Source organism: Saccoglossus kowalevskii, chromosome 13 (assembly GCF_978046115.1).
Source record: "Saccoglossus kowalevskii chromosome 13, keSacKowa6.1, whole genome shotgun sequence".
Taxonomy (NCBI): domain Eukaryota; kingdom Metazoa; phylum Hemichordata; class Enteropneusta; family Harrimaniidae; genus Saccoglossus; species Saccoglossus kowalevskii.
In genome coordinates, this window is record NC_140653.1 from 10,068,605 (window position 1) to 10,080,795 (window position 12,191).

Consider the following 12,191-nt stretch of genomic DNA (forward strand, 5'->3'; position numbering starts at 1 on the left):
GTACTGGTTTCACCCCAAATAAAATGATGATTGGGAGAGAAATAAATCAACCAGCAGATTTGGTATATGGCTTCAAGGATCTAGAAAAAATGAAGACATACGATGAATATGTAATAGACTTAATTGAAGCGATTCAGATGACACATGTGATAGCACGTAAGACTCTGAAAACAAATCAATTAAGAATGAAGAGGGATTATGACCTTAGAACACATGAACATTCTTACAGTGTAGGTGATAAGGTATATGTTCTGGATACAGCTTCGGTTAAAGGGAAAAGCCGTAAGCTTTTGAGACCCTGGAAGGGTCCAGGAATTATTATTAAAAAATTTACACCCTATCTTTTTAGGGTCAAGATTAGAAAAGATATTATTACTGTTAACCATGATAGATTAATGCGCTGTGAAATACAGGAATTACCAGTATGGATAAAGCGTTACCAACATAGATGTTTGGGTGATCAAAGCAAAATGTCAGACAAATTATTCTGTTTATGTAGGAAACCTGACGATGGTAAACTCATGATCCAATGTGACTCATGTTGTGAGTGGTTTCATGGAGATTGTGTCGGGGGTATTTCACGTGCGGAGTTAAACAGTAATAATTATATATGTCCCTCTTGTAAAGGGCCGGAATAAAATATTTAAGGTTAAACATCGTCACTCAGAGTAACTGATCCCTATTAGGGATTTATATATTTTATCTTACAGGATGAGTGACGAAGAGAAAAGGAGTTGGAAAAGCAGCAGTAAGAAGCCAAGACACCCTTATGGGGTTGAGGAGGAGGAGGCTGCGGAAGGCGAGATTCCAAGAGACCCCTTTGGGGTTGAGGATGAAACTGTGGGAGGAGGAATTCCAAGAGACCCCCTTGGGGTTGAGGAAGGAGCTTGTGGTGGCGAGGATCCAAGAGACCCCCTTGGGGTTGAGGATGGAGCTTGTGGTGGCGAGGATCCAAGAGACCCTAATAGGGTTGAGGGGGGCACCAAGGCTAGTGAGTATTCAAGAATCCCTAATAGGGATGAGAAATTAGAAGAGATAAATAGGGCAAGTCGTCGGGATAGATTACTAGATCCATTCAAGGTAATTCTAAACCTGGCACTATGCAAGGGAGTCAGCGAAAAGAATCTGAAAGCGGCACTAGTAGATCAATACCGGGTGGCGGTGAGATATGGCAGATGGGGATGGGTGCGTGAAATGCACAAGGAAGCTTTGCAGTTGTTTGGCAGGAGGTGGATTGTAGAAAATATACCTCACCAAAACCCGAGATACAACACGGTGCCGCAGAAGAAAGCTATTAGGTGTGTGGAAACCCCGGCTGGTTTGTGTAGGGATGTTCGTTTAAAAAGTGACAAAGATCTGGAGATTAGAAGGGAAAATGCAGCCGAGGTGACACAGCAGGATAAAAAAATGAAGGATGTTCGACCGAAAGAGAGAGGGATATCCCGGGCAATCGGGAGTCCCTCTACCTCTGAGCCCAGCTGGAAGAAATCTAGGGTGGAGCCAGTGAAGAGTACAGAGTCCCAACAAATTGGGAGATCTAAAAAGGAGGGACGAAGAAGACCAGAACCACAGGTAACAAAATCAAGATTAGAAAAAGGAAAAGGCAGAGTATCCCAGGAAACTGGGGTTTCTGAAGCTGGAAACATCAGGGAAAGGAGGGTAAGAGCACATTTGCTGGGTGGTAATATTGAGGTTACAGTAGATGAAAAAGACCCATCATCACTGCCAGCATTACCAGCCGGTGAGGCTTCTGGTTCGACAACGACGTCACTGCCAACTCGAATAGTGACGCTAGCTCGTCCTGAAGAGAAGAAAAGTGAGTTGATCCCAAAGTGTGCTCCTGCACCACCACAGCCAGGGAGAACCATGGAGAGAACTTCCCCGTGTCCACTCCCGGGATGTAGGATTTGGACAAGAGCCGTAAAATGGCATTGTTTTAGAGAACACATCCCAGTGGTATTGTGGGAGAAATCTGAATCCCCTGAGAGGAAGGTTACTTTTGCGATAACCACATTGGGATCTCTCGCTTTTGGAAGAGAAGCAAGATGGGAGAAGATATATATCTGGGTGGTGAATTACTTCCATAGAGAATTTGCCGACAACTGGAATGTGACCCCCACGTATGAGCGGAAGATGAACAACATCTGTAGAGAGTATGGTTGGCTGATCCCACCTAGATATACATTTCGCCCACCGAGCAGCCCTGCGGTGCTGATCCACTGGAGAGTTATCATGGTCCTTCTGAGACGGCTGACGCCAAGTCAGAGGGAACATTTTAAGAACTTGTTCCCTGAAGAACAACCTCCAGCTGAGTAGAAGTACCACAGGAGAACCCATCAATTTGGGTGGAAGGTGTACCCACTGTGGTGGGTAATTTTTAACTGACTGACTAGACTTAGTTTACCCATTATTATGGGTGACTTACAACCGATTGACTAGACTGGGCTGTTCATTTATTGGGGAGTCATTGACAAGACTCAGTCTACCCATCATTATGGGTGGCTTACAATTCACTGACTGACTGACTGACTGACTGACTGACTGACTGAGTGAATGACTGATTGCACTACGCACATTCCCCATCTATATGGGGTAAATAGACTGACGGACTAACTGATCAGATGGATTTTGGATGTATTGGAACATGATGGATGTTGAGTTGCGTTTTGTTAGTTAGTCCATATCATGTAACAATGCATTTGATAACCATCTGAGTTACTGACTTGACACCTAGGCGATACTGGCCTAAATCACATGGGCTTGATACTGGAAAAGAAGATTATAGGATAATGGAACCATCACCGAAAAAGATGACGGAGGAGAGTGTAGTATAAATGGCCTATGTGATTTACGTATCGCCGAAGGATCCCGACAGGTACCGAAGTTCCCATTCTCCAACATCCGGGAACTTCGGCAGTCTGATCGGAACCTAGAGAAATAACGCAAGCTTCAACTACCGTTCCTTCGCTAGTTTCGTTTAGATATCCATTCTCAACGTGTGTATCATCTCACCAAGAGACAGCTTAATAAAGGTAAGACTCTGCCTTTACTTTATTATAACTGTCTTGGCTCACATCTAGCGCGTGAATGTCGCTCTCAGTGGACATGTCGCACCTGCAAGAAAAAACACCATTCCTCTATACATTCGGACTCCTCGACCAGCGCAGCGCAAAAAACTTCTGAAACTCACGTAAACTTTGCGCATGCTAATTCATATCGGCGACCGTTTCTCGACGGGCCGTCAAAAACGGACCCAGCGCCACCTCCGCGCGTGCTTCTCAAAACAGCTCGAATTACTACTATTGGTAATGGTAATTCTCAGGTCGCCACAGTCCTATTTGACGAAGGGGCTGACAGGAGTTTTATAACCACTAAGTCTGCTGCCTCGATTAAAGCGGACACTAACTATTTGGAGATCCTAAATCTCAAGGCATTTTCGAATAGCAAAACTGGGTATAAAACCATACCACGAACTACAGTCGCTCTCCTACAACGAGACGGCTACAAAAGTCCCATTGACTTGCTCATCTTTGATGAGATTTCTGATAATCTTGACAATAACGTTACTGGTGACCTACGTAACATACCACACTTACGAAACCTACCTCTAGCGCATCCAATCACAAGTGACACCACACTGACTATAGATGTACTTATTGGTGCGGATCGGTATTGGGACTACGTAGGAAACCACATTATAAGGGGAACCAGTCCTGTAGCAGTTTCCTCTGCCTTTGGTTATTTACTTTCGGGACCAGTCTATTCAACTAAGAGAAGAGGCCATAATACGAATACATTTCATATTTCCTCGATCAAAACACCAGACCCCGAGCTCGATAAACTTGTCGCCAACTACTGGGACCTCGAAACGGTAGGCATCCATGACACCATCAAAGTAAGCGAAACCAAAGCCACCCATGATGAACAACATCGCCAATTTGTTGATAATTGCTTGTCCAGCAAGGACGGAAGGTATATCGCTAAGTTACCATGGCGACCAGATCATGATATTTTGCCGACAAACTTACAGTCAGCCACCTCACGCACCAGAAATATGATCAACAAATTGCCAAGCGAACTTGTGAAAGTTTACGACACCATCATACAAGATCAACTTAAGCAGGGCTTCATCGAGGAAGTCACCGACGACGATCGAGAAATCGGACACTACCTGCCTCATCGATCGGTCTCAAAGGACAGCGAGTCCACTCCGATCAGAATCGTATATGATTGTTCAGCAACTTCAAAACGGGATCAACCCAGTTTAAATCAATGTTTAGTCACCGGACCGCCACTGCACAACTCGCTGACGTCGATACTAATTCGATTTCGCTCAAACCCAATAGCTATGACGGCAGACATTGAGAAGGCATTTCTGCAGATACAGCTGGATGAATCCGACAGAAAATTCACTAAATTTCTGTGGTTAAGCGACCCGACTGACATTGCTAGTCCCTTCAAGACGTACCAATTTAAGGCAATATTGTTCGGCGCAACCAGTTCACCTTTTATTTTAAACGCGGCACTGCGACATCTGACCGATTCATATTCCGATAATCCTACTGCAATTAATTTGCAAAAGAATTTATATGTGGACGACGTGGTTACTGGCTGTGAAACACCAATGCAAGCTTTGCAGTTTTACGAACAATCCACTGAAATGCTCGCTACACGTAAGTTTAACTTACGATCATGGAGTACAAATGACACCCTCTTAAAGAAAACTACGAAAATCGACGGCCGTTCAAGTGACAAAGAAACAGTCTCAGTTCTCGGTATTCTATGGAATTCCAGTTCCGATTATCTTCAGGTAAAGAAAATGAAATCTCCCGATTTTGGAAAGTTTACTACCAAACGAGACGTCACCTCTTACAGCGCGAGTTTATACGATCCATTGGGATTGTATTCTCCGGTTCACGTCCGAGCAAAACTACTTATTCAAGCCCTATGGTTAAACAACAGTGATTGGGACCAAGCCATCGATTCTAAATTTCTCCTACAATGGCAAGGCATCGCAGCGGATCTCTATCAAGTAACAAAGAACAGCGAAATTCCACGTAAGTACTTTACAATACAACCTCAGAATGTCGAAATTCATGTTTTCGCAGACGCCTCAGAACGTGCTTACGGTGCTTCAGTATACTTGGTCTCTGAACAAGAATCTACACTTGTTATCGCGAAGACACGTGTCACTCCCATTGTAAACAAGCGTTGACATTACCACGACTCGAGTTGATGGGAGCATTGATCGGAACACGGCTTGGCCAGTTTGTATCTGAATCCCTTAAAGACAATTTCAATATTACCAAACGCCTTCTGTGGTCGGACAATCAGATAACACTACACTGGTTGAACGGGCGAGGGAGACAAGATGTCTTTACTAAAAACCGCGTTTTGGAAATCACATCCCACCACCAAGAGTACCGCTACGTACCCACTTCACAGAACCCAGCTGATCTCTTAACCAGGGGAATTTCTCCGCATCAACTGAGTGAGTCTCGTGTTTGGTGGTTTGGCCCCGATTGGTTAACTAATAGCGCATTATGGCCGAAATGTGAATTGTTTCCTATCGAAATAACCGAAAGTGTCAACGAACAATTGGATCCTGCGACTGCGCCAAAATGTCTCACAGAAACTGCGATACATCATATGTCAACTGTCACTAAGCCAACTTTGCTGCAAACAGAATTCGGTGACATACTACCCGCTACAAATATGCGTGATACTCCAGTGAATACTGACAATTTTCCGCGCCAAGTTGGATTCAGTATTGACAGTATATTTCAAGTCAATAATTATCGCGATCTCTCTCATTTATTACGAATTACGGCTCTTGTACTACGTTTCGTACATAATATTAAAGCAAAGCTAACTCGACGGCCATTGAACATTTCTAGTCTCCATGGAAACGCACCAACTGCGTCCGAGATCAATGACGCTGAGCACAGGTGGTTGAAAGCTGTTCAACACATTCACTACTCGGACGAAATACTCTATTTACAGCGCCAGGCGAAACAAGTTGGACCACTTTGTAATCAACTCAAGTTATTTCTCGATGATGACGGGATTCTACGAGCAGGAGGCCGACTCCAGAACACATCCCTTCCCTATGATAGTATCCATCCAATTTTACTACCAGGGAAACACGCTTTCACGTCAGCGGTCATACGTGATACCCACCGTCGTTTACAACATGCAGGACCAAATGCAACCGCAACCAGTATACGCGAACGCTATTGGATTATATCCATTCGCCGATATGTGAACATAGAACTCAATAAATGTGTGGTGTGTAAGCGAGTAGATGGGCCAGCCTATTCCAAACCGATCCCCGCTCCACTTCCTACTTTCCGAGTTCAAGAAGCAGACCCCTTTTCCGTGTGCGGTATCGACTATACAGGACATTTATTCGTCAAAGATCCTATCTCAAAATCAGTTGTGAAAACCTATATTTGTCTGTTTACGTGTGCGATAACACGAGCAGTTCACTTGGAGCTTGTGCCAGACTTAACAACAACATCATTTATTCAAGCCCTCCGACGTTTTTCAGCTAGACGTAGTACTCCTAAATTAATTGTTTCGGACAACGCCACTACGTTTGTATCGGCCGCCAATGAACTCAAAACCCTGATGTCCGATCCTGCAGTTCAGCGATACCTGACAAATCACCGAATCAACTGGAAATTTACTCCCAAGCGATCTCCTTGGAATGGGGGATTTTTCGAGCGTATGATAGCCATCACTAAGACTAGTCTAAAGAAAATTCTCGGTCGCGCCTGTGTAACTTATATCGAAATGGAAACGATTGTGACGGAGATCGAGTCAGCAATCAACGATCGTCCCCTTACACATCTTTCTACTGACGACAACGATTTAAATCCACTTACGCCCTCCCACCTGGTCAACGGAAGAAATATTTGCTGTTTACCAAGGCAAACAGTCATCAATCCTAACTCCAATTTCGCCACAGATCACCAGTCAGCCAACCGGCGCTATGCGTATTTAACTACCTTGCTAACCGCATTTTGGAAAAGATGGTCTAACGAATATATCGTTTCACTGCGAGAACGACACCTTAATCAACACAGAGGAGTTAAAATCAACACTGTACGGGTCGGCGACATAGTACTTATTCACAACGATGTGCGTAAGCGGGTACATTGGCGTATGGGCCGTGTGACAAAGTTGTTACCGGGAGCCGACGGTATAGTTCGTGCTGTGGAACTAGCAACCAAAAACGGTTCCACAAATCGATCTATCTATAACTCGACTGATTCCATTAGAATTGTCTACTGAATCTGAGACCGAATCACATCTAACCCGAGATTTGATGATTTCGAAACCCAATATGAATATTGATCAACGAGATGAACAAGCCGGAAGAAGGTCACACACAAGCAGTCCCGCCGGGGACGGTGACCAAAGACCACACGCAAGTAGCTCCAATGGGAGCGGTGGTGAATCCATCCAGCCACGACGATCGAAAAGGGCGACGGCTCGCATAGCTGAACGAAGAATTGAAAATCTGATCCAGCGTGATCTTGTGTGACATTAATAATAATAACTTTTATTTCATAATCGACTTTATGATGTACTTTCGTTCAAACTGCTTTGTATGTAAACTATATATTTGCGTTATTCATGCACATTGTTATTATCTTTATCGCTTTATTATCACGGAAATGAAACGTGTCTCATTCGAAAATTATGCTAGACGCATCTTTCGCGGCGGGAGTATGTCGGGGATGGGTTCGAATGATCATTTATTTCCATTCAATATTGCTTTAGTTACATTTATTGCGTGTTACGCGGCTCTTCGCTTACGAGTACATTAATATTTCGTGCGTCCGTGTTGGCGCCTGAGCGTTGTTACATTGTTTAAAATTTCTAGTTGGTCGCGTGCCGGTCGCGTGCGGCACTCTCTCTTTTTTCTGTCTCATCTTAGCAGCAGTGTATTTTGACGTGTACGTTTCACCGCTGAATAAAGATCCATTGATAATAGATCTGCTTCCTATCTATTTCGGGAAACCATCAAGTGTTTTGTGGGACACACTCAAGCTTATATATTTTCTCAACCACAATATAGTTTCAATTAGGATATCACACTTTTCTTTCTAACAAATGTGAGAAGTTGCTTATATTGGCTGAAATGAGATTTATACCTGGATGATTTTTTGGCTTAAGTCACAGGCAGATTGAATTATATCGATGAATACACCTGGTATAAACATTGCTGTCATAAATATAATGCTCAACACAGCATTTGTTCGTTTTATGACACTGTATGAAAAATTACAGTTTAGTGAGAATAATGTATTAAATTGGCGGTGATGACAGTCAACCGCCTTCCCCCACACTAGTACAATTGTATGTATTGTGGTAGTACTATAATTTTCTCATTGACATGGTGCCGCATGGAGAGCATATGATATTGGATGAAATTAATCATAATTATATTTATTTGACTTTTACTATTTTTTAAAATTATATTGCATTTTTTATGTTAATTACCAAAACTATAAATAAATAAAATAAAAATGAAAAAAAAAGCCAAAACTAGGATCTTATTTTAATCAAATTGCGTCATACTCATCTATATCACGAAAATTATGCTGTAGAATATAGTCTTTTATCACATCTCACTGCTGTTACGCATGCTATGATTGGTTGAGACTCGGTCACATGACATGGAGTAAAAATGGATATTACATGGTATATTGCCCGCCAAGTGGATTTTACATGGGTATATCACATAGATGACGTCACTGAAACTACTGCGCAACGATACTGCGCATAACAAATTGTCGTTCGCTGCACTGGTGTTGCTCTGGCCGCTGTTGCTTTCGGGGTTGCTTTCAGGGTTTTGAAGGAACTTTAGCCATCCGAAATAGACAGTGAACGTGCCAGAATGGATATTAAGTAAGATTCTCTGTTTTGATGTATAGGGTATTTTTTATATGGAGCAAAAATGTACGGCAAAGCCGCCACTGAAACGTCGCAGCCGGGGTCGCTGCAGCGCGTTCTATGCTGTGAGCATTTCTACGTGTTCCACGCCGATGCTAACCGAAAACACTCTAAAGCTGTGTGGCTTGTGAATAGGTGTGGTATGTTCGTGAGAAAGTAATTTCAGTCATTTCCACGGCACTCTGACATTTTTATCTGTAGAGTGATCTAATAACTTGCGTTTAAGAATTTCTCAATTCATTTTAAAAATGTTATTCTTGATAATTTGAGTGATCCACACTGCTGAAACACGGTTCAAATAAAAAGACTATCCATGGCTGAAAATAACATTTACTGAGTGGATTTCGTTGTTTTTCAGCAAACAATGTATGTATGTATGTTATTGGGTAATGTGAAACTTGTTATAATAATTAAAATAAAATATTGCATACTTCAAATATAAGTGTTGTTATTTTGTGGGAGAGCGGGTGTGAGTGATGTATGGTAGCTGTGATTGTCATGGTAGATGTCTGTTCGATGTGATAAAATAAATAACACATGGTTATTCGGCTCTGGCATCATCAATATTATGGTCATGACCATCATCCCTTGGGCAGGCAACAAATCGTGATATTACCCTCACAAGCATGTGTTATTATTTAACTGACGCATTCACAACATGCGGTAAGTTATTGACTGTCACATCAAGAATTATTATACTGCTTGAGTGTACATATAGACCCGGGAGATTTAACTTTGAATGAACTGTAAAGGCTGCGTTCATTCAAAGAATCTAGAATATACAATCGCAAAACGGCGGGAAATAAAAAGTTTGTCATCTTATAGAAATCTAGGACAAAGGGTGCGTAAATATATTAATGATAACAGCAAAAGACGAGCTAGTAATAAAAGTGTTGAAGTTAAACCGGGAGGGTCGTCACCTGCGCACGCACATGAATTGAGTCCCAAGCGATGATAACACGCGCTAAAAACGCAAAGGTAGACGCTTGTTTGTAAGCATTGACACGCCATGGCCATCTGATGCATGCGCTCTAAGTGCCTGAATGCTCTTTGCGAACTTCAAAAAAGGGGCCAGGTTTTAGCACAGAGAGTTCTGTGGGTTTAGAAGGTCGGCAAAGTGTATTTTCGTAAGCTGTAATCAATTGTTTTTATTTTCGTAATAATGTAATTGAAATACAAAAAAAACAACAAAAAAAACAACAACGAAATTTCGTAGACATGGGCATGGCGTAAAACGTAATCAGCTATTTTACTCATCCGTAATTCGTACAAAGATATGTTGTACGTATAAAGCATTGTCCACATTAAATGTGTACGATTCGTACGAAATTACAAAGTTGCGTCGCACAAGCCCGGGAGATTTGTCACAGCAGAACGCGTTGACCGGAGGATTATTCAATGTGTGATATTGTTTGATTCTCAAACACAAATAATCAAATATATTTTTAAAAAAATGTAAAATGTAATTAGGAATGTGTTTTATCTGTGAAGTGTAAAAACACATTTTATACTGTAAATGGAACTTTCATTTTATTTCTTGTAAAAACGTAAAATGCCTTTTTTATTTTCTGTAACCTGTACCCTTGTCCATCCTCGTTTTAGTTATAAACCGTCCATAGCTTCACGTTCATGTTCTAGCCGAGGCAACAGCCGAGGGCAGCGCATCGCCAATTATTCTAGTAATAACTAGTAATCGTAGAAAATGGCGTGTAACTGGTAAGTATGTGTAGTATTACCTCAGCCTAACATGTAGACGTGAGCCCGGGGGGGGGGTCACTCTATATGCCGTTACTACCCCATGTGCGATTCAAATTTAGCGGGAAAGGGGGGTATTTTTCACCTTCTATTAAAGCGGACCCGCGCGGGAGGCAAATATGCCCATTTAAAATGCTAATGTCTGCAATAGGCTCAACAGCCCCCCAGTAATAAACTCACAGGGTTGCTGCGCCCACTGTAGGCCTCCTCTTGCAACGACCACTTCCATACACCGCCATAGGCCCCGAATTGGCAGACCCATATCCTCGACCAGGCCCCAAACGCCCGCCTGAACTTTCCCACCGGGACTTTCCCGCCACTTCCAACACGAGCATACGGAAAGTCATCCCCCGGAGTCATCCACACTTCCGAAAATCCTTACGCGCCTCGGCTTCGCACAGATCGATAAGATGGCTACCGGTTCGAGAGGTGTCAATCGCGGCTCTTGCCAAATTTGGCCGGATTGTGACGATTTTGTTTTAGAAGCAGGCAGTATTAAATATGTCTACTGTCGATGTGTGCCAGGGGAATTCGGATAATGAATTGGAAGGTGTAAGATCGTGAGGCAGAAATTAATACAATGGTGGGAACACAAACTTGAGCTTTATTTATTCACTGCATGAACATGGCAGCCACTGTTTTACATATTGCCTGTGAGAGCGCACTTCACATATAACAATTACATGAATATAAATGTGTACTACTGTACTGGACATTACATCCATCTCCTCTTTAGATATTCAGTCTATGAATGTTAATGAATAATTCATATTGCAGAGTTTGTATACTTCTGGTATAATCTATATGGTAGCCTTTAACTTGCCTTGTAGAGGTTATAATATAAGTTCATAAACATAGGTATCTCACAAATATTCATTGCAGTAGTAACGATGAAGCATAAATTCAACGATGTTAAACATTAACGAAATAACCAACTAACTACTAGAAAATTCCATACTTGAACTTGAACTTGAAACCCTGAGAATGTACCATTAAACATTAACAATATAACTAACAACATTTTTGTAACTAACTACATGTACTAGAAAATTCCATACTTAAACTCAAAACCATGAGAGAAGAAAGGTGTCAATCAGGTCAATGATCTCATTGTTATTGTTTATGTCATGAAGTCTTTGAGGTATTCCGGTTCACGTCTTAATCTGGTTGATTTGCGTATTGATTTGTGGTTGTATGTCCGGTGGAGTAGATGGTACATTTTCAACATCTGAAGAATTAAATTCTTTTTCTTCTATCTCTTCTAACTCCTCTTCACCTGGAATAACTCCCTCACTGAATTTCAGTTTCTTGAAATAAGAGCTATTGCGTGTGACTTTATGATTTCCGCGACGAGCAGTTATCATTGTTCCCTTCTGTTGCTCAACTTGATATGGCTCTGGCTTAAATGGCGTAGACATCTTATTTTGTTTTCTTTGTTTGATTAGTACACGATCTCCTATTCATTCGTCTGA

At 42.1% G+C, this 12,191-nt stretch overlaps 3 protein-coding genes across 3 annotated transcripts; all 3 read left to right on the forward strand.

Annotated features, from left to right (window-relative positions):
• The first annotated feature begins 711 nt into the window (after positions 1-711).
• On the forward strand, positions 712-2,316 carry LOC146734976 (uncharacterized). Its single transcript, XM_085507295.1, has one exon. The coding sequence runs from the start codon at positions 712-714 to the stop codon at positions 2,314-2,316; it is 1,605 nt and encodes a 534-aa protein (XP_085363421.1).
• Positions 2,317-2,789: 473 nt separating this feature from the next.
• Positions 2,790-5,215, forward strand: LOC102801369 (uncharacterized). The gene is made up of 2 exons (XM_006820878.2): positions 2,790-2,828; positions 3,323-5,215. Exons 1-2 carry the CDS (start codon positions 2,790-2,792, stop codon positions 5,213-5,215), a joined length of 1,932 nt encoding a protein of 643 aa, XP_006820941.2.
• A 20-nt stretch (positions 5,216-5,235) lies between these two features.
• Positions 5,236-7,296, forward strand: LOC146734977 (uncharacterized). The gene has a single exon (XM_085507296.1). The coding sequence runs from the start codon at positions 5,236-5,238 to the stop codon at positions 7,294-7,296; it is 2,061 nt and encodes a 686-aa protein (XP_085363422.1).
• The last annotated feature ends 4,895 nt before the right edge of the window (positions 7,297-12,191 follow it).

What these genes read in the sequence shown, in the direction of transcription:
- LOC146734976 (XM_085507295.1), top strand. Translation starts at nt 712, where the DNA reads ATGAGTGACGAAGAGAAAAGGAGTTGGAAAAGCAGCAGTAAGAAGCCA.
- LOC102801369 (XM_006820878.2), top strand. Translation starts at nt 2,790, where the DNA reads ATGGAACCATCACCGAAAAAGATGACGGAGGAGAGTGTA. An exon ending in AGATGACGGAGGAGAGTGTA is followed by an intron (nt 2,829 to 3,322) that starts GTATAAATGGCC and finishes GGTAATTCTCAG; the next exon opens with GTCGCCACAGTCCTATTTGA.
- LOC146734977 (XM_085507296.1), top strand. Translation starts at nt 5,236, where the DNA reads ATGGGAGCATTGATCGGAACACGGCTTGGCCAGTTTGTATCTGAATCC.